Here is a 21,482-nt window from a genome sequence, read left to right as displayed (position 1 = left end):
TATATATATATACAGTAATTCAGTAATTATCAATAATATAATATTCCGTAAAATATTATATTATTGATCACTATATTTAGACATTAAGAGTCAGCTAAAAAGTTATTTTTGAAGTAAAATTGTAAAAATTATAAAAATGTTTGAAATTAGAAGAAAACAAATAAATGCCTTGTCTATTCTCTGTTCTATTAATTGAGCTATCATCCGTTTAAGCAAAAAGGAAAGATAATATGTTTTTTATAGCGCTAAACATGAAAGGCTTCACTTGCTGTTTGAAATCGTGACACGCTATCATCAATTAAGCATTTAAGTAAATAAAGTAGGCTTGCATGTGTCCCGGGGAAGAGCAAGGTCCTTAAATCGAGTTAATTTGTTCAGTTAGGATTAATTTGTTTAGAAGAATACAGAGACTGATTAGAGAGGGATGGGATTTTCTAAGTCAATTGAAGAGTTTGTCAAGATCAGAAGCTGCTCCATTTGAGTGGAATATAATAATATATATTTGCACTAACGTTTCTCTCTACAATTCCGATCGAATAAGTTTAATAAAGAACGATATTTATATATTCAAATGCATTTTTAAAAAAAAACTATAAATTAAAGTGAAGCGTATTTTTTCAAAAGAGCAATTTAAATTCCGAACTTAATATGCATGCAAATAAAGATTTAAAAATGAATTTCTAATGAGTATATGATTGTGTTTAAGTACAATATTCATATTAAACAATTAAATTCAAAAGTAACATTCAGTTTAAATGAAAATCAATTTCAGTTAGGATGTCTTATGTAATTGCAAGTGAGTTTTTGCTATTTACCACCAAAAGTATATAATTTTAGAACCCATCATCGTGAAGGAAGTAGAAAAAGTATACTTAACATGGGTCACAAATTAATAAATCTAATAAGAAAAAAATTCTTTATGAGAAAGGTGGATCCCAACATCAAAACCAGATTGATTCCCGAAAAAAAAATTATAAATTGATCGAAACACCTACAAGTTTTATTCGGTAATCAAACTAAATTTGATTCGGACTTGTGATTCTGCATATATATATCTATATATATAACAAGGAAGGAAATAGAAATGGAAAAGTATTTTTATAATAAATCATCATTAAATCTTAATTAGAAAGCCAGGAGACAAAACTACTAAAAGGTAATCTTGCATTCAGCTCACACCATTATATCCTCAAAAGAGTGCTTACTAATATTGTATTAATATAACCAAAGCAAAATATATCAATCCAACAGTGTAGGAAGCACAAAAAAAAGAAAGAAAATTTTAGTTTATTAATATTAATTAGTTTACTAATATTAAACTTAAAATCATTCTTTTTATCATATATGTCAACAATGCAGATACTTTCTTTTTTTTAATATTTAAATCCAAAAAAATTAAAATTAATAATATTATTATGATTGCAAAGTAATCTTAATTTTCTGGGGTAAATATTATTTAACAGAATTATATAATTTTGAAAATTAAAGTAGCTCAATTATCAATAAATCTAAAATCAAATAAAATTTCATATATTGAAGTATATTTTTTTCATAATAGTGCAAAAATAAGTTAGCCAGAAAGGACCAAAAAATAGATTCTTATTGTATTCCATCGATTTGTATAAAAAAAATGTTTTTCATCCTAAAGATAATTATTAAAACGACGTATGATAAACAGAATTTGCCAGTATCAAATTTCGCAATTCGATATTTTTTATTTATCCGTCGTTGAACAGCCGATCCAATTTCAGGTTTACGACTACTAATATTAAGCCGACCCAGAAGACAAGGGAACTCCTGCATCAGTACCCCCCGAGGTATTAATTTGCTATGGGAACAAGGAGGACTTTGCGACTCAACAGATTTAACGGACATCAGTCAACATTTACTACACGGGGAAACTTCGGCCAGCAGGGATCGAATCCACGAACTCTTGGACATGGGCCCAGTGCTCTACCAACCAGGCTATCCCGGCCTTGCAAATCGATATTGTTATAATCATAGTAGTAGCTTAAAAGAACAACTTTTAGTTTCGAAAATAGAATGTTATTAAATAGATCTTCAAAATCAAAGGTCGCAATAGAATTAATTTTAGTGTGTTTAACAAAATCAAAAATAGGTTGATTTTTGGTGATAATCAAGTAAAAACCTTCTTCAATAATATAGTAATTTTTAAAATTCTCAATTCTTTAATTTTCAAAATTATATAATTTTGTAAATAATATTTATCCAGTGGATAAATCGTGCTTTGTAATCATGATGATAATATTAATTTTAATTGTTTGGATTTAAATAATAAAAAAGAAGAAAATACCTACATTGTTGACTTATAAGAAAAAATGAATTATTTTAAGTTTAATATAAATAAATTAATTACATGGAATTCTAATGTTTCTAAAACATTTATTTAAACACTATTTATAATCAAATAATTAGAATTAAAGAAGAATTAATATTTATTTATCCAAAAAAAAATATACAAACTCTTCAAAAATTTAATCGAAAAACAATGGATATCCAACTAATGTAATTAAACTGCATACAAATCCATTGAGCCAATTATATGCTAAAATTATTAATGAATTTATTTACATAAAAACTTGTATTGATTTTTTACCATGCGAAAATATAATTTGGCGAATCTGTGACCAATACTTCTTTGAATATTTAATATCTAATTTATAATAAATATTTTTAAACTTTTTTATTATATGTCAGAGAGCACATAGACGTCTGTCCTCGCTTTTTGTCTATATCCCTATTTGTGTTTTACTTTGTATTTTTCTCGAATTTTTGTGTTATTTTGGGTTTTACTTGAGTTTTCGAATTTTTTGCTTAGTTTGTTTTATTTTCAAGAAATTTTTTTTGATGCTCTTCACACTATTGCATGAATATATTTCGCTTTAGCTATATTAATACATTATTAGAAAGCACTATGCTGCGGATGTAATTGTGTGAGCTGACGACAAGTTTATATCTTTTTATTGTTCTGTCATCTAACTTTTTTTTAAAAATGTAAAATTTTTTTAAACTTTTAAAAATGCTAATTATTTATTTTTAAAGAATGTTTTTTCTTTTTTTTTTTCTTTTTGTACTTTACATTGGTTCCATATAATTGCAGCTTATGGGCGGTTAATTTTTTTACATGCCTCTTTTTCTTTGATTCTTTGTTCAGTCTCTCTTAAGAATAATTATATTATTTTTTATGTTTAATAATATTAGATTACGATATTTTATACTATTTAAAAGAAAAAAACATTGCGAGTTAAATATTTCTCCCTTATATAAATACCCTGTAAAATTTTTAATGCGAGAATGGTAGCTTATTTAGAAAAAAAAATAAAAAAAGTTTATGTATTTTGGGATTTGCATGCATACCAATTTTGAATTAATCATAATAAACAAAGAATAGTTCAATCATAGTTTCTTTAAAAAAAAAAATCCTGTAAATGTTAGAATCTTAACACGAAAATTATCTGAATTAACTGAACATTTCTCAACAACCTGAACATTGTTAATTTATCTAAGATAAAAAAAAAAAATTATCTTTGGAAATGAACAGCCGAGCTAATTTTTAATTTTAATACTTCCATTCCTTAGCTTTGTACTCTTAAACTTAAGCCAGAGGACAAGAGAATTCTTGTATCAAGTATTGGGAGAAATTTTGCCTTCGTGGAGGACTTTTTGATAGAACTAACTGCTATTTGCGTTACATGGAGAGGAAAACTATGAAAACTGCCCACGGACAGCTTGCGATAAAGGCACTCTAACCCATGATCCGTCTACCACTGAAGATATTTTACATCAACACTGTAGCCAGGTGTGGGCCATTGCTGGGATTCGAACTCGGATCACCCACTATACCCTCAACCACCATGACTCTAGAAGAATTATGGAGTTAAATCGAAAGTTTTTGCTAAACACATTTTTTGTGATTATTGTCATTTGCTGGAAAGGAAATAAACATTCATATTCCTCCACATTTTTTTAATTTTTCAAATTTTGCACAGATATAATATATTCTCCTAAAAAGTTTTAGGGTAATTAGAGTTAGATAAATATCTCCTCCGACAGAAATAATAAAATAGTTTGTCTGGAGAAGTAATATTTGAAACAAGAGCTATAATTTGTCTTATTTTCCTTTTTGGACTTCATACAGACAAAAAAAAAATTTCTGTCTCTATGTGAAACTATTGGCTTTAACTGAAACAAAATATGATATTTATGTAGATAGCTTTTTTTACACAAAATTTTTATGAGAAATATTTAATAATCGTAGAATATTGAATGGGAATATTTACTGATTTTATCCAGATATGCTCATAAAGCATGTAATAACTAATACTAAGTTTTCAGGCTATTTACATAACAGAGTATATGTAATTATAATTCTGCCGTGCAGTGAAAAAAAAATCAATGTAAGCTACAAAAAAATCAAAATTAAGATTTTCATAAATTTTGCATTTTTGCTACCTTTTGCAAAAAAAATCAAATGCAAAATTTTGTTTTTATTATTATTATTTTTTGAAATTCCATTTTAGAGTTCGTAGCATTAGCAATAAAAAAAAATTGTGAAGTCGCATTTCTGGAAATCTATGGCTAAGCAATTGCGTTGTTTTTTCGATTGAAAGGCAGAATTCTACTATTTATGTTGAAATTATACTTCAAAAAAAATTCTTTAAGAATGTATTTCAGACTTAAATAATAATAGGGAAATACGTTCATTTATTCCATTGTGAATTAAATTTATTATAAATTTTCTTTAAGATTATCTCTCACAGGAATGTTAGTTAATGAAAAATATATTTTTTTTGTTTCACTTAAAGAAAAAGCAATAAATATTAAAGCAAGTTTTACAATTTTTAAAAAATCATAAATAATTTTGCCTAATTATTTCAGCAACGTAAAATTATAAATTTAAAAAAGTGAAAAACACTTTGAACTACATTTTATCTGAAATGAAAAAAAAAAAAAATATTTATAAAAGTCTGTTAAATAATTGCAATATTTAGCCAACCTATATTAGAACTTCTACTTCATAAATATTATTCTTTTTTACATGTAAAAAAAAATCTTAAAAACAATTTGTAAAGTAAATTCAACCGCATTTTTTTTTTTATCGTAGATTTATTTACCATCAAAAAATGGACTCATCCCATAAAAAAAATTATTTTTGCAACGAAATATATTTATTTCAGGAAAGTTATTTGTCAGCTAAAGTACAAAAAAAGTGACTCCAACCAAATAAAAACAATCTTATAAGTCCACCTCCTGTGCCATCATTTTGAGTCGACATCGATTTAGTTGTCAAATGCATCAAGTGAAACGACGTAACGGGGAAAAAAAAATTAGACATGAGAGGTTTCTCATCGAGGCGGTAAGAAGTTCTGACCGGAAACAAGACCGTTTTCTTAACCCTATCCTTAGTATACTTAGGAGTAGGGATAGACTAAAAAAATATTCCCAAGAGTTCAACGCTCAGAACGGGAAGTTGGACTAATGTCATCAGCCTTTCATAACGGCAGCTGAGAGACCCAAAAGCTTCCGATCCACACAGAAAGCAGTAGAGAAAGGCTTGAAAAAAAAGGGGTAAGGCTAAAAAAATGGCGCAAAAGGGGTAAGCGTTCAGTGAACCTCTCTAAAAAGAATAGCGCGTAGTAGTAGAAGAAAAAACGCAGGGCAAAAAGAGAGAAATGCCACCGAACTTTTCCCCCATTTGCCAACATTTTTGAACACCTGTCAAACACATCAAAGGGTGAAGACCCCAAACACAAATAAAACTTTTCATAGTCTTAAAGTCTTTATTAATGATCAACAAAAAATCGAAGCATTTTTAAATGTTTCTTTTTATACAGACAATAAATTTATTGCTTCATCTTATTTGTTTATTTAGTTAATTCAGGTATTTTTATAATGTTTTCTTCGGAAATATCCACAATAAGAAGAAACATTTAGCTTCCTTATCTTTTTTGTTTAAGCTTTTACTTTTTAAAAATTAGTATCATAATGTTAATTATTATTTCTTGGTAATATGACTTATTTAATTCATTGTTAAATTAATTAAATCACTTAAACTTATTTTTTTTATTTTAATTTTTTATTTTTATTCATATTATTATTTTTTATTTTTATTTTTTATTTTAATTTTTTAATTTTATTTTTATTTTTATTTTTTTTATTTTTTTTATTTTTTATTTTTATTTTTTATAAATGGAATTATTATGGACTTAAAGATTTATTATTATAATTCTAATCAATTATTTCTGAAAACTAGTATTTGTTACTTTATTATAATAAACTAATTGCTTGATGAATGCAAACCAAATTGCATGTCTCGAAGTAGATTATTGACTGAGGGTTTAAACGTGAATTTAATCATGCCAGAGAAACAATAACATTAATTGATAACATTATAGATTATATAACATATAGAGACATTAATTTTTTTTTATTAAATCCCAAATATTTAGTTGAAAAATTTTTAAATTGAACATTTTATATAATTTACTTTATATTAAATAAATTCGAGTTACTATAATATAATGTAGATTCCGTGACAATGTCCGTTTCATTTCAAATTGTACTTATTTTTTAAAACTGCTTATTCTGTATAAAATTAGCTTTTATGTTTGTTTGTCTTAAAATATTTTTATCGCTGGAGTTTGGTTTTTTCTTAACCCTTTTAAACTAAGAATTAAATTATTTAGAAACTTGAAATTGGTAAAATTTCATATGTATAGGTTAGGGACAATGAAAAAATAAAGAAAACATTAAATTTCATTAAAAATAAAATGATAATATATTACTGAATTAAAAATAAGAAATATGCAAAAAAATTAAAAATTTATGAATAAGAAATATGCGAAAACTTAAAGAAAAAAAAAAGTTTTCAAATATTTTTCGATAAAGTTTTTATATATGTTAAGAGCTAATTAAATCACTTGATTGAACCAAAAAGAAATTCACTTTGACATATTTTTAAAGAAAGAAAAAGAAAAAAAAACTGTCAGGCTAAGTAAGTAAACCTTTATTAATTATTATATGAGGCTGATTTTTTTTGCAAAAAGTGTATTTTACAAGCAGTACAAACTGTTAGGAAGAAGTAAGTATAATATAATATAATATAATATAATATAATANCAACGACTATTATAAAATAAAATAGAATAAACATTGCAATGTAGTATAAAATATGGAATCTAATCTAATATAATCTAATATAATATAATATAATATAATATAATATAATATAATATGATGACTATTTCACATTCTTTAAAAAGTAAACTCTTTAAAAAGATTAATTTGTTTTATAAATTTTTAAGAATTTACTGTTTTCAGTGCCTAAAATCTTTTTAAGGCATGGGAAATTTTCTTAACCATTCTCGTATTTACTTTAATGTTTTAAATCATTTAAATATTTGAAAAATTAAATTTAAATAAATTAAAAATTGAAATAAAATTAAAATAATACAACTATTTTAAAAATTTTAAAAAGATTCCATTCTTTATTTTAACTTCTCAAAATATTTTTAAAGTATTAAAAATTAGAATCACTTGAATGAATCCATAGCCATTCTGATGAAAAGGAGAGCTAATAAGGAATTAACAAAACAATAGCAGTTATTCTTTCATTGTCAATGAAGTATTGCTTAGAATGTTTATCTTATAACTTAAATAAGGTATAATTTTTTTTTCTGAAATAATATATAGCTTGAGCGATAACAAGTTTAATGCTCTTGCCATCCACTTACTTCTTATAAACCAGAGAATAAATTGAACGAAAAAGAATTATAATTATTGCGTATATGCTATAACAAGCAAAAAGTTGTTAAATTGAAAAACTTTTAGCTTTTGGTTACGTAATCAAAATTTTCAAAAATCCTGCAAGTAAAATTAAACTTTATATACACTTCTTTTTTAAATTTTCCTTATTTTTTTTAATTGAAATTTTCTGCTGAAAAATTGAGACTAAGAAAGCGAAAATTTTAAATTTCTATCACAGAAAAAATATGAGAATTAAAGCTTCAAAATTTAAAAAAAAAAAAAAAGAAACATCAGATTTTTTGCAAGAAATCTTAAATCTGCTTTAGTATCCATTTGTCTTAGATTTAGGGAAGAATTATCTTTTTTAACTAATTAAGTCAGATTATTTTGTTTGTCCTTTTACAGATTTAATTAAGTATGAAAAAGTAAAGCTGAAATAAATTTTCTTGCAAGATTCTGAGAATTACAATAAGAAATTCGAATTTTCCCAAGATCCTCTTAAAAAAAGTTTTAGAAAAACATCAGTTTATTTTTAAAAAATAAATTTAATAGGTTATTTTAAAAAAAATTTGAACAAAACAGTTAATAAATGTTTTTTTCTCAATATTTAAACCAAAACTTTTTTATTTTGGAAAAAAAAAAAGTATATTTTGACGTAGTAGGGTTAAAATAAATTACTAGAAAGGAGAAAAAACACGCATTCATGTCTCTAAAATATTTAGTAATGACGTTTTGCAACTAAATTTTTTATAAATAAATTATCATGTTTTATTTAGCAAATATTCAAGAGACATACAAGAAAATGAAAAAATGTCCAGATAACAAAGATAATTAATAAAAAATTGATTCCGGAGGAAAAAAAAACATTAAATAACATTTGCGCATATTTGGTCGGTAAAATCTAACCCTAATTATGGGAAACTATTCTTAAAAAATTAAATATTTAAAATAATTGATATTATTTTTCATTATTATTCAAAATAATCAAAATCCCAGCTTCACCTTTGCATTAATTTCGCACTGTTAAACTAAAATAATGAGAAAAAGTTTATTATTCTGTATATTGTACTGAGGCTTAAAATTTGATAAAGAGTATGCTTAATAATAAAGAGTATGAGTATGCTCAAAATATGATAAAATTTATCATGTTTTTGGACCTATAGGAGCACCAAAAGTGCGGTAATTTTAAAATTAACGCTTTGGCAATGACTTTGAGTAAGAATGCAAATAAAATTTTGTTTTATTAACGGGCTGTTTGATTGTAAATTTAATAAAAATTAGGTAATTTTTCTAAAAGAACATCGAAAATGCAAAACTATTTTGCTGTATAGAGTTTTTTTTTTAAACACAAAAAATCTTATTCAAATATTTTAATAAGTTTATAATATTTTTCTTTTCTATTAGCACCACTGACTCCCTCTGCTTTTTCTATAAAATCCTACAAACCTGTTCCTTTTAATCCAGCTTTTCACTCGAACAAAAACTGATTTCCTCAGCTTATTCTGAGGAATTCGACAAACATATTAATTCAGACCTATATTTTTTTAACTGATTCACTTAGATCATTCTGTCGAGTCTCACAAATATTGATTTTTTTTTGTTCGTCTGTCTTTCTGTAACAAGAACTGATTAACTTAGCCAATTTTAAAAAATCTACGTATTGATTCTAAGCCCCCGTTTTTGAGCCACAACCACTGATTTATTCTCCTCATTCTATAGAATCTTACAAGCATATTTATTAAGTTACAGCGTTTTCTTAATTAAGTGATAAAGTAAGATTTTTCTCTCAAGTCTTCCTAACATATTGAATAATTAATATATCTATCATTCAAAAGCAACAAATATCAGTATTCATTATATCTCACTAACAATCAATTAATTCACTAATATCTTTCTGTCGATTCCTGGAAACATGTATTTAGAACTTTCAATATTTTTTAATAACATAATTTCTCTTTTAGTGATTGAGTTTTAGATGATCATTTTCAAGGAAATAATTTAAAATACTGTTATTCTTATATTTTCTAATTTATTTCATTTTTCACCATTTTCTTCCTTTCCTTCTTCTTTTGTTACTTTTCTTTAAATTCTTTTTTGAGACAAACTAATAACTTCACAAATAGCTTATAAGATTTGAAATAACTTATGAAATGGAATATATTTCCTGAAATATATGCAGACTTCGCAATGTTTCGCAAATGTTTTCCTTATTCAATTTTAAAAAAGAGTGATTCACAATCAACAATAATTTCCAAACATCTTCATGAAAATTAGTGAAGCCTTTTTGCAATTTTTTTTTCATTTAATTTTCAGGCATTAAAAAATTACAATAATTACTTAGAATGAGAAATATATCCCTTAAAATAATAACAATTTCTTTTTATTTGAAGATTCCTAATTCAAACTAATTTGAAAATAATATTATTAGTATTAAATATAATTTTACTTAAAAAAAATTCTATAGTTTTTGATATTGTTCGGTATCACGACACTGATGATTGTCGCAATTAATAGTACCGAAACGACCACCCGTTATTCGAACTTCTTTATTATGCTTTTTATCGTCTTTTTTTTTTACTTCTATGATGAATAGAAACCTACATTTTTGCCAATATTATTTAAACGGATGGAAAAAAAAAGAGTTGAATTAAATTGTTCGAACCTGTCCTCGATAAGTACCCCAAAAATGACACCAAGGAATGTGTTTTGATTCTTTTATCATTTTGCAACATCAGTAATTTCCTGTACAATTGAATATATATATATATATANATATATAAATGCTGCATACAAACAAAAGCGAATGTTTTTTAACAAAATCAACAAATCAACAAATTTCAATATGACGAAAAGTTTAAAATGCTAAAAATCGAAAACTGAATTATGAGAAATAAAGTTTGGTAAGCAAATGGGGCTAAATAAAAAGTTGGAGAACTATTGAATTAAGACATTTTTCTTAAAGTGTTAGATCTCAGAATTAAAATTGTATTCTTATGTAGCTGCAATGACTCCCTTCAAAAGCCTCCATTTGGGTACATTTTTCCATCTGAGGGTATATTTAATAGTTTAAGTAAAAAAAAAAAAAAACTTGAATTCAGTTGTAAAAAACTTTCCCTACATGCAATTTAAATGAAAAAATTTAAGTAAAACTAGTAACAGCAATTCTCTTAAGTAGAAGCATTTTTTGAATAAATTTTAATCCTTTACAGTTAAAAATAGTAACCTTTATAGCCTAGCAAATACAGATCATGTACTAAACAATTAGCAGGCATAAAGCAGTTTTATTCTCATGCAACATGCGCTATATATAGAACATGCATTATTTTTCTAGCTAAAACTGCTTTTTCATGCGAAAGTATAACACTTACTTGTACCATTTGCATTTCTTGCAAGAACCCTGTTGCTTACAGTTGCTGGAGTTGTCACTGTAGATGCTGGTAGAGTGGTGGGCCTCGTAATTGGCCCATGACCAGGCACAGGGCCCGGCCCCAGGCCTGATCCACTTTCAGTTGTTACTGGTACAGGACAGGTATTAATAAACTCCCGAGCTGGAAGGTCCATAGACAAAACAGGATTTTCTACAAAAAATAGTAGATAAGCATTAATCAGTTAATTAAACTTGTATGGCCTAATTTAAAGGTGAATTAAAGTAATGATAATGATTAAAATTATTATTTAAAAATATTTTAATAAAAACAAAAAGTTTATTTCATATTTTATGAATATGATTATAGTTTGAACAAAGGAAGCAAAAGTAAACATCTATACATATTAAAAAAGTCGAAAAAATATAAATTAATGAATCCATAAAATTGAGCATAAATTAAAAATAATCTTATTATTTTTCATCAAAATAATAAACTAGTTCTATTAAGTATTAGAATCTATCAGATCAATATGAAGTTTTTGAAAAAATAGCATGTGCACGAATATGTCAATGGACACAAAAAATATCAGTTTGATGAATGTTAAAAAAAGACATAAACGCAAACGTTGCATAACAAAACAAAAATATAAATAAATATTTAAAAAAAAAACTATATATATATATATTTTTCTTAATTATTTATATATATATATATATTTATTATACTATATATTTTTTAAAAATTCAAAAACATAATTCAAACCTTTTTATTGATTCGAAATTACCTTTTACTTCTAAATCAAAATTATAAAGTAAAATTATTTTAAATTAAAGATTATTTTATTTCAAAAGAATGTAATAATTTAAAAAATATCAAGTGTTTGTCAATTGAATTAAAACTTTAGATAAAAAATTTATGAACCTATGCAAAGTTAAACACAATATCTTTTTTATATTGTGTTGGAAGTTACTTTTCACAAATTCAAATGAAATTTTCTGATTACAAAAGATTATAATAATTTAAAAAATATCAAGAATCTATTATTCGAATTAAAACGAATGTTAAAAATTTATGGATCTATGTAAAAATAAACACGTAATTTTTATGTCGTGTGGGAAGTTAATTTTGACAAATTTAAATGTAAATTTTTTGATTGCAAAAGACTATAAAAATTTAAAAAAATATTAGAAGCGTATGTTTTACGAATTAAAACTTTATATAAAAATATTTATAGTCCTATGCAAAATTAAGCACAATTTCTTTTTATGTTGTGAAGTTGCTTTTGACAAAAAATTTCTGCATTAATATATCAATAAGTAACTTGAAAAACGAGGAAAAGTAAAAATTTTGTAACACAATTATTGAAATAATATTTAATAATAAATAGTTTGTATAAAATCATAAATTAATACACCGTACAATGAACTTCACCATTTTTCAACCTGATTTAAATTACTAATACTTCATAAAATGATAAAAGAAAGAGAAGTGAAGGAAATTTCTATTGTGGTTAAATAGCTACGTCATATTTCTTTAACAAAATTTAATTAATTTCTTAATCGAAATTCAAAATTTGGAAATTACCCGCTAAAACGAAAGCAAAGCGCTTTGAATAAAAATAAAAAAAATTATAAAATAGAAATTAATAAAAGATTCGAAAGGAATAATTATTTGAATGATCAAAATTAATATTAGCAAGATTTTAAATTGAAATTATCTAATAAATTAGTTTAAATAAAAGATTAATAATATCAAATAAATCTAATTACTTTTTGCAATAAAAAATTCTCTATTTTTTATTACTAATTATTTAAAATTATTATTTTTGAAAACTGTAATGTTGTTCTGGAATAATTTACTTATTTTGAACGTAATATGATTAAATGTCCTATATTTAACACTAAGTTTCACTAAATTTCAGAGAAATCGTTCTAAAGATATAATAATGATCACAATATTTAGAACTTTCAAATTGTCCTTAATTTTTTTTTGTTGAATACATAAGATATTTGATAATTAGATTTGATATTAGATACTTGATAATCTAATTTTCGTTTTAGAATTATTTTGGTATATTGAATTATTTCGGTATTTTTAATATATTCTTTTTTTTCTGTCTGTATTCTTGCACATTTCCTTAATGCCTTTTGTTGAAAACTTATTTTAATACTTTACTTTAAAAAATGAACAATAGATAAAAAATAAACAATTTTTTTAATAAGTTTGTTTGATCTATAAAATGAAATAATTGAAACCAACACTATATAATTATATTTTTCACATTTTAAAAGATAATTCAAAAGATATAATCATTCGATATTGTTTGATGAAACGTATTAAAAAATGAGAAAGCTTATTTACGAAGACTTAATGTAAGCAGTATTTAAAATGTAGTTTTAAAACTGAAAATATGTCTTTAAAATAAAAACATGTTATTATTCTTATTGTATGAGAAAAAGTAAAGTATGAGATTTAAAAAATTAATACATGAATATTGCTATAAGCAAAATTTCCTTAAAATCCTTCAAAATTATTTGGTATTTATGAAAGAATCATGCAGAGTAAATAGAAAATTAAATTTTGTCTGTGAATTCAAATGATACTGTTTTAAAAAATTACTAAATCAAAAAGTATGACCAAACTTATTCAAATTTTTAATTTCGAAACGTTTTCTTTTAAATATCTTCTTTTTTGGTGCATTTTATATATAGTATCTGTTCATTCAAAACGAAAAATGTTATGCATTAAGATTTATTTTATCTTTTAAAGCTAACACATTTGAAATGGTTTAAAACTATTTTTAAAATTATTTTATTTTTAATGTTTTTAATTTATGATTTCAAATTTCGATTCAATAACTAAATGAATATAAATGTTTTTTTGAAATGTTTGCCAGTTTTAGAGAATACAATTATATGTGCAATGAAAAAAATGAAATGAAGGTTGCTAGTTGTGCTGTTTTTTCCTCTATATGGATGAATTAAATATTAAAAATAACAATCCCTCCCCCAAAAAAAAGTGTCTACATGCCAAGTATATTTGTAAAAAGAATTGCTTTTCATTATTACTCTAAAAGGGTGTTTTAAACAAAAAGCTGACGTTTTTAAATAATATGCATAAATTTAAAATAAAAAAAACTCACTCATTATGTCTCTGAAATTATTAGTAATAGATCAATACTTTAGCAATTGCTACGTATTTGTGAAAAGGTCAATAATAAAACCGTCATTTGAGCAACAGACACTTTTTTCCAATTTGTCTACAATGCCAAAATAATCACAAACTAAATTAAATTTCCTGTGTCTCAATATATGTAATTAAACAGTAAATGGTATGTCATTTAATTATTCTATTAATTAGTACAGAACAATGTTTGCAAACACTTTTAAGCTAACTAAATACATCGGAGCCAACTAAATACATATGAACCTCTACTTATAAAATGTTTATAAAACGTTTGCAAAAGTTAGAAAATGTTACATAATTTTAAAATTGACATTCGGAAGTACATTTGATTTTAACAGATAGCTAAAAAAAAACTTTTTCTGAAGTACATGAAAAAAAATCTTCCAATAAACCTTCCAATATACATTATATTATATCCCCCCCCCCTAAAGAAACAAAATTAAACCTAACTACGTCTGTATCACGCATTAAACAATTTTTTTCATTTTTTAAGCAACTTTTAAGTTAGAAAACTTTTTTTAATAATAGTTTGAAATTCAATATTAAGAAATTATTTGGTATTAATAGGTAACTTACCAAACAATAACTGAGAAAGATAAAATAAAATATTTCTTCCACTGGGAATATTAAAAAAGCTGAACAAATACGAGTTTTTTTATAAACACTAAATATTATATAATTTGTAAGCTACAATGATAATTTTTTTTACTACTCTCATGAGGTCTTCAAAGGCAAAATTATTTTTTTATTCGAATAAAACTATTTCTTTTAGAATACTATTAGAAATAATAAAAATTATTAGAAGAGATAATTTTTTAATCTAATAGTTGGTTCAAAAACTTATCGCGGTGCCAAAAAGTAATAAATAAATAAATAAATAAATAAAAATAAAACTTTTCGTGAATTGTCTTGGATGGTTAAGTTGCCTTTGCTTACTGCATAAAACAAAAAATTAGAAATGTAAAAACAACAAATAAAATTTTCGTTAAAAAAAAAAAAAATATTCAATGTGTCTGATATTTGAAGCTTAAAATACCTTGTATGGAATTTTCATATGGATATGATATTTCAAGCAGGATGTTTCATTATGACTCCCCCTTAATATTATTCTTAGAATTCTCTTTAATAAATGATGTAAAAATACATATTTATTAGGAGTTGCTAATTAATGTTTAAGCGTACAAAACACAGAACGCATATGAAAGCTAACGAATAACTAGTGAGAAAGGTGGGACTCATATCCTGTGTGATTACTGGAGAAAAAACAGAAGATTTGAAAGGCTATTATTAGAAACAACTTCAAATTTTATCTGGATATGAAACTGGATTTGATGTTTATCATCAATCCTTCATTGCTAGTGTTTTGACAAGCTTTGTTTTGATAGAATAACACTCATTAGAGAATAGAATAACATTTTGATAGAATAACACTCATAACACTCTCTCACTTAATTATTAATTTTCAACAGCTAATGTGTGTACATTTTCGGATTTATTTTGACAAGGAATCTAAAAATATATCATTACAAAAGACTCGGTACTGAAGCAAAAGACTGTAAACGGTACAGAAGCAGTTCAATATTTAAATCTTAGACACCAATTTATATTAGCTAATTAGCTAAACCTCATTGAATAGAAATATTTTTCTCAAAAAAGACGTGAATATTCAAAGTGTAGTAATAATTTATTTGTAAATTTCTCTATTTTTAAAAATAATGAATTTGTAATCATTCATAAATGTTGTAATAAACAATAATTCATCTGATTGAAAAGGATGAAAAAATTAGAAAAAAATATAAAGTGCGGCTACATGTTTCTTTAATAATTAAAGTTGTATTGCATAAAGCTGTAAAGCCTCGCTTCTTAATAACTATAGCATTATAATACTTGTTAACTAACTTAATAATATAAAATCCACATTTTAAGGATAAAAAAATGCACTTATCATTTTTTAGTCTTTATACTTTCAGACATAACATAATAATAATAAAAGAAAATTAAAAATAGGATTATTTTAATTTTCCGAACTCAGAGAACTTTCCTTTGCAATTTGGATATTTTTAGTATATTTAAAAGTTGAGTCTTTATAAAGAAAAAAGACATTAAAATTCTTGCGTAAAGTGAAAAATACTTAAACTCATAGACTTTTATCTTTATCTTATCTTAAGACTTTTATCTTATCTTAAGTCTTTTATCTTTTCTTATAATTAAATGTTCACATAAAAAGCAAAATTTTCCGAAACTTACAGACAAAAAACAAAAACAAAAAAACACTAGTTATTAGCTTTTTTTCCTTTTAGTTAAGAAAAATTAGAAGTTTTGTCGTAGTTAAAGTGAAAATAAGTAAATAAAAACAAAAGGACTATATTAAACTGATTGGAGATACTAACAGTTACACTTTCGATTCACTATGTTCACTACTTAATTTAAGTTGCTCATATATTTATTATGTTCTTATCTTTAAGCTACTCATTTGTCTATCATGCTTATATTTAAGTTGTCCATTTGTCAAAGATTTTTATATTTATCTGTTCTCTTACTTGCTATATTTATTTTTAAAATATTTATCTGTTTCATAGTTGGATTCAGGCGTTTATAAATTTAGTCATATTCCACTGACTAAATTTATAAACGCCTAGTCATTTTTAGTTAAAAAAGTTATTTTTAGTTACTTTTAGTTAAAAGTTTTTTTTTCTTTCTTAAATTCATAATAATTTCCAGTCGAATAATATTTGCAAATATAAACTGCCTATTTAGATGGCTAAAACAAGTATCGAGAAAGATAACCACACTCTGTTTAATAAAAATTAGGCATACATTTTAATAGAATAGATATTTTTCAGAAAAGTGCACATTAATAAATTACTATTTATCGTTAGTGAATATTAAATAGACATTTTTCTTTAAAAAGGAAATGCAGCAAATCTAATCATTTAAATTATTTTGAATTCTATTTTTATCTGGACTCTAGTCTGCCTAACAATTTAAGAAAAACAATATTAAATTGAATTTTGAGAAGAGAAAATAAATCGGTGTACTAAAATATTTGGTATCAGTTTGTTTATTATGTTGTTTCCTTAGAAATGAATATAAAAAGTTAATAACTACTTTCTAAGTAACCCAGTTCGAAATTTTCATTATTTATACTGTAATTCTAAGAGAAATTATTACATATTAATGAATATAATTTAATGTTATGTAAAAATACATTTTCTTAATTGTCTACTGTATCTAACTGTACTACTGTACTTGTCTACTATAACATAAGAAGACCACAGTATCAAAACATAAAAAAATCAGGTTTTTAATAAATTTTTAATTCATTTTCTAATTGTGTTAGTAAATTCTAAGCATAAGCAATATGCCGTTGTTCTTATACTTTCAATAGAGGCAAACGAAGTACAAATATACTTCTTTAGTTATTAAGATACATATTGTTGCAGGAATTAAAAACAAAGGCACTTCAAAAATTTTGTCTATATGGTCTTTTGTCTAACAATTTTGTCTATGAGCATTAATTAAAATGCAAATATAAATACTAGAAAATTTTAAAAATTTAAGCTTCGATTCTGCTACTTTTGGGAAAATCTGGTTCTCCAACACTGCGAAAAATCTAAGGGGGAAAAAATTATAGTGTAGTATTAACAGCCAATGAAGTACTTTTAGAAGGGTTGCGCTGCAACAATGATGCTTTTTAAGGTGCTTTTAATTAAAATATAATAAAAGTAATTATTTGAACTACATTTTCGCAAAAAAAGTAATAATAAATAAATAAATAATGGTACTAAATATAATTCGATGATGCAAAGATATTGAATTAAAAGATATTGCTATAAAAAATTTTCTAAAACTAAAGATATTACCAAACCGCTAAAGATTTTACCACTAAAAAAATAATTATTTTTGTCATTGTTGATATAAATTTTTCGCTAACGGGTTCATTTCTCCAGCATTACGAAACCTAGTTGATTTTAACTTTTCTTTCAATAAAAAAAGAATTTGCAGTTAAGATAAGCTACAGTTAAAATAAATTTTAAAATTCCTAGTTAAAATTTCATATAAATCAAAAACACTTCCCATTCAAAGTTGAAGTACATGATAGTAATTGGAAGAAAAAAATTATACACATTAATTTATTGTGTAATGTCATAAAACTGATTTTCAAATACTCTGTTTCATTAAGAAAGTCAGTTTGAAAGGTTTTAAATTATCTTATTCTAAATCATTCTGTGATTGGAGGATGTGGCTATTTAGAGCTATATCTATATATGTATATAGTATACTTACTGAAATGCACGTCAACAGGCACTTTGATTCAATAAGAGAAACATATCCACTGTGTCATCACGTAAGAAGTACTATCTCTGATCTCCAAAGATTATTTTTATGGCAAAATCTGAAACACACATAAACAATGTTTAAAGAAAATATTGCAGAATAAATTAAAACCACATAAAAAAATTAACATTATATAGGCAGTTAATCTTATCTAATTAATATTAGATAAATTAGTAATTTATCTAATATGCAGGCAGTTAATCTTATCTGTTTAATATTAGATAAATTAGTATTTTACCTAATATGCCGGCATATAATCTTATCTAATTAATATTAGACAAATTATTTATTTATGAAATATGCAGGCAGTTAATCTTATCTAATTAATATTAGATAAATTATTTTTTTATTAATATGCAGGCAGTTTATTTATTATTATTAATCAGTTAATCTAGTCTTCAGGAGACCCGTATATATATATATATATATATATATATAATTTAAAATTAATTTAACTTGAAATTTTATTTTAATTTGTTTCACTTAAAACTTAAATAACAATTAAAATAATTATTTTATTTAGATTTACTTTAGTAAAGTGAATTGTTTAACAGAAATAATTTCTCTAAATTCATATCAAAGCAAATTTTTCATGAAAAATATTGAACAGAAATTTTTATGTTCCTTCCCAAAATCATAAACGCATTGTAATCATGAGGAAAATAATAATAAAAAAGTTACAATTTTTCAGATAACGAAATTATTATAAATGACTAAAAATCACTTAAATATGAAAATTAAATAATATTGAAACAAGTCATGACGCATTAAAAAAACATTCATTCAAACATTCAACAATTAAAAAAACATTCAAATTTGAAAATAAAAATTTTAAAAAAAATAAATGAAACGTATATTTATATGCAACTGATGCGTAAATTAAATTGTGACTCAAATTCCATTTCTAAAATCACATAAAATGTTTAAATAAATTCAATTTACAGGAAGAGAAAAAAAAGAAAAAAAAAACAGCACATGTGACAAAAACATTCGATGACAGTTTATTATTACTTTATGCGACCAATGTGTAAATATTATTGTAACTTAAATTCCACTACTCAAAACCAAAAAATATTATAAAAATTAAATTTACAGAAAAAAAAACATTTAGCACATGGGATCAAAACAATTGCTTACATATGTAAAAAAGAATGGAACAAAAACAAAATCGTTGCGATAGCGAGAAATAATTAAGTCCTTACCTATTTAAAAAAATTTTATTTTGCGGAATATTTGTCCCTTAAACTACGTATATTTTGAAATATTAAAAAGAAAAAGAACTAATAAAATTACTGTATTAAACAAAAATAAACAGCACTGTACCGTAGCAGATTCCGAAACTACCGTGATTCTAAATGTTGACGGCAAACTGATCACCGGCAAAAAGATCGCACTTCATAACCAACCTTCCATCTAGAACGAGCTTCAACTTATTTCTAATTCCACCCTCTGGAAGAAAACAGAGGCTCTTTTGGCGAGAGAATTTGGCCAGGGTGATTTTTTGTCATCTGTGTATCCCTCCGCTGCGCGCCTGTGTATCAGCTTGAAAAACGAAATCGATACGTTGTGGCACACTCCACCTCAGTGACGACATCTTTCGTCGATTCTAAAGAAAATTCCAAGTCTCTCCGTATACTCCATTTGTGTCCACATATTAGAAAATATTACTAACACCACCCAAAAAAAAAAAAAAAAAAAAAAAAAAAAAAAAAAAAAAANAAAAAAATTATTTAGTTTTCGAATGCCGAAATAAAGATCGAGAGCAAATTATTTTTGTGTTTATAAATTTATAATCGAACGCAAATCTCATTTTTCTAAGGAAAAATTTTTCGGAAAGAGAAAATAAAACTCCCCACTCGATTTAAAGTGCATTTGACAGCTTCAGCGCGGAACTCTTTTTCGGAGAGTAAACGACTCTTTAACCCTTTCGAAAAAGCTCAACCCTTTGGTTACGGACGAAATGTATAACACCGCCGCGCTCCTGTTCTTAGGAGTCACAAAAAGAAATCGATATTTTTTATTGCATTTTCCAGTTTCTTGATAGTCTTGATTTAAATATTATATTACATATAAGTAAAGAACGATTATTTCAAAGTAAGGCAGAAATCAAATGAATTAAATTTGATATCACATTTATTAAAATTAAAAAAAATAAAAATTTCAATATTGGAATATTATTGATTAATAAAAAATAAAAAAAATCTCGTGGTGCAATCAAACCTACTTACCACGGGGAATGAAGAAAAGACGTCTTTAACTATGTCAAGTTGTTCTGCTAATGATAACCCTATGCTAAAGAACGCATCGAGTTGTGGGTCTAACCCCTGGACTGGGGCACCAAAGGGTGGGGGTTGATTGTTGTCGTCAGCTGTCCATATAAGGGGGGAGGAAACTGTGCGTCACAGAGAGTCTCCCTCCCCTGATTGGTTGCCTTACCCTACGTACTGGGTGTATCTCTGGGTAGAGCGGCTAATGATGACGTAGCTCACCCTGAAGGGCGGGGGATAAGAACTAGTAGGGCTGCCACCCGGGCTGCCCCACAATTCAGCCAAAGGAAAGCAAGAACTATGTACTTCTACAGGGAGCGTAGGCAAGCAAGAACTGTTTCACTGCGCACTTTTAACGCTTCTTCTAGTAGGTAAAAAATATTGGCGCCAATCGTGTTCTTGAACGGGCTAATACTCGCTTTTTTGGCTTCGAGAATTATTTAACAAGTTTCCGCTCGGTGCGTCTAAGTTATTTATTATATCTATGGCTTTACTCGTTAAATTTTCGTTGATTGAAGCTCGATATGTTTCGGTTTCGTTCGCTTCGCTTCCGTTT

The 21,482-nt window shown here is 25.2% G+C and overlaps 1 protein-coding gene across 7 annotated transcripts in view; it reads right to left on the bottom strand.

Annotated features, from left to right (window-relative positions):
- The window catches only part of LOC107450996 (uncharacterized), an 85,125-nt gene extending 63,858 nt beyond the window's left edge, over positions 1 to 21,267 (bottom strand). For 2 of the 7 annotated variants that reach the window (XM_043038862.2, XM_043038864.2), the window contains exons 1-3: positions 19,983 to 20,106; positions 18,609 to 18,717; positions 11,136 to 11,345 (exon numbers count right to left, since the gene is read on the bottom strand). In XM_043038862.2, coding sequence (XP_042894796.1) covers positions 11,136 to 11,328 — 193 coding nt within the window. In that variant the 5' untranslated portion in view covers positions 11,329 to 11,345; positions 18,609 to 18,717; positions 19,983 to 20,106. Of the gene's footprint in view, positions 1 to 11,135; positions 11,346 to 18,608; positions 18,718 to 19,982; positions 20,172 to 20,887 lie in introns of those variants that run through there. The other 5 variants (XM_071187358.1, XM_071187359.1, XM_043038863.2 and 2 more) reach the window with 5 other exon arrangements.
- Between the last annotated feature and the right edge of the window lie 215 nt (positions 21,268 to 21,482).

The sequence above is a fragment of the Parasteatoda tepidariorum genome, chromosome X1, assembly GCF_043381705.1.
Source record: "Parasteatoda tepidariorum isolate YZ-2023 chromosome X1, CAS_Ptep_4.0, whole genome shotgun sequence".
In the NCBI taxonomy this organism is placed as follows: domain Eukaryota; kingdom Metazoa; phylum Arthropoda; class Arachnida; order Araneae; family Theridiidae; genus Parasteatoda; species Parasteatoda tepidariorum.
This window is presented reverse-complemented; position numbering and strand designations above follow the sequence as displayed.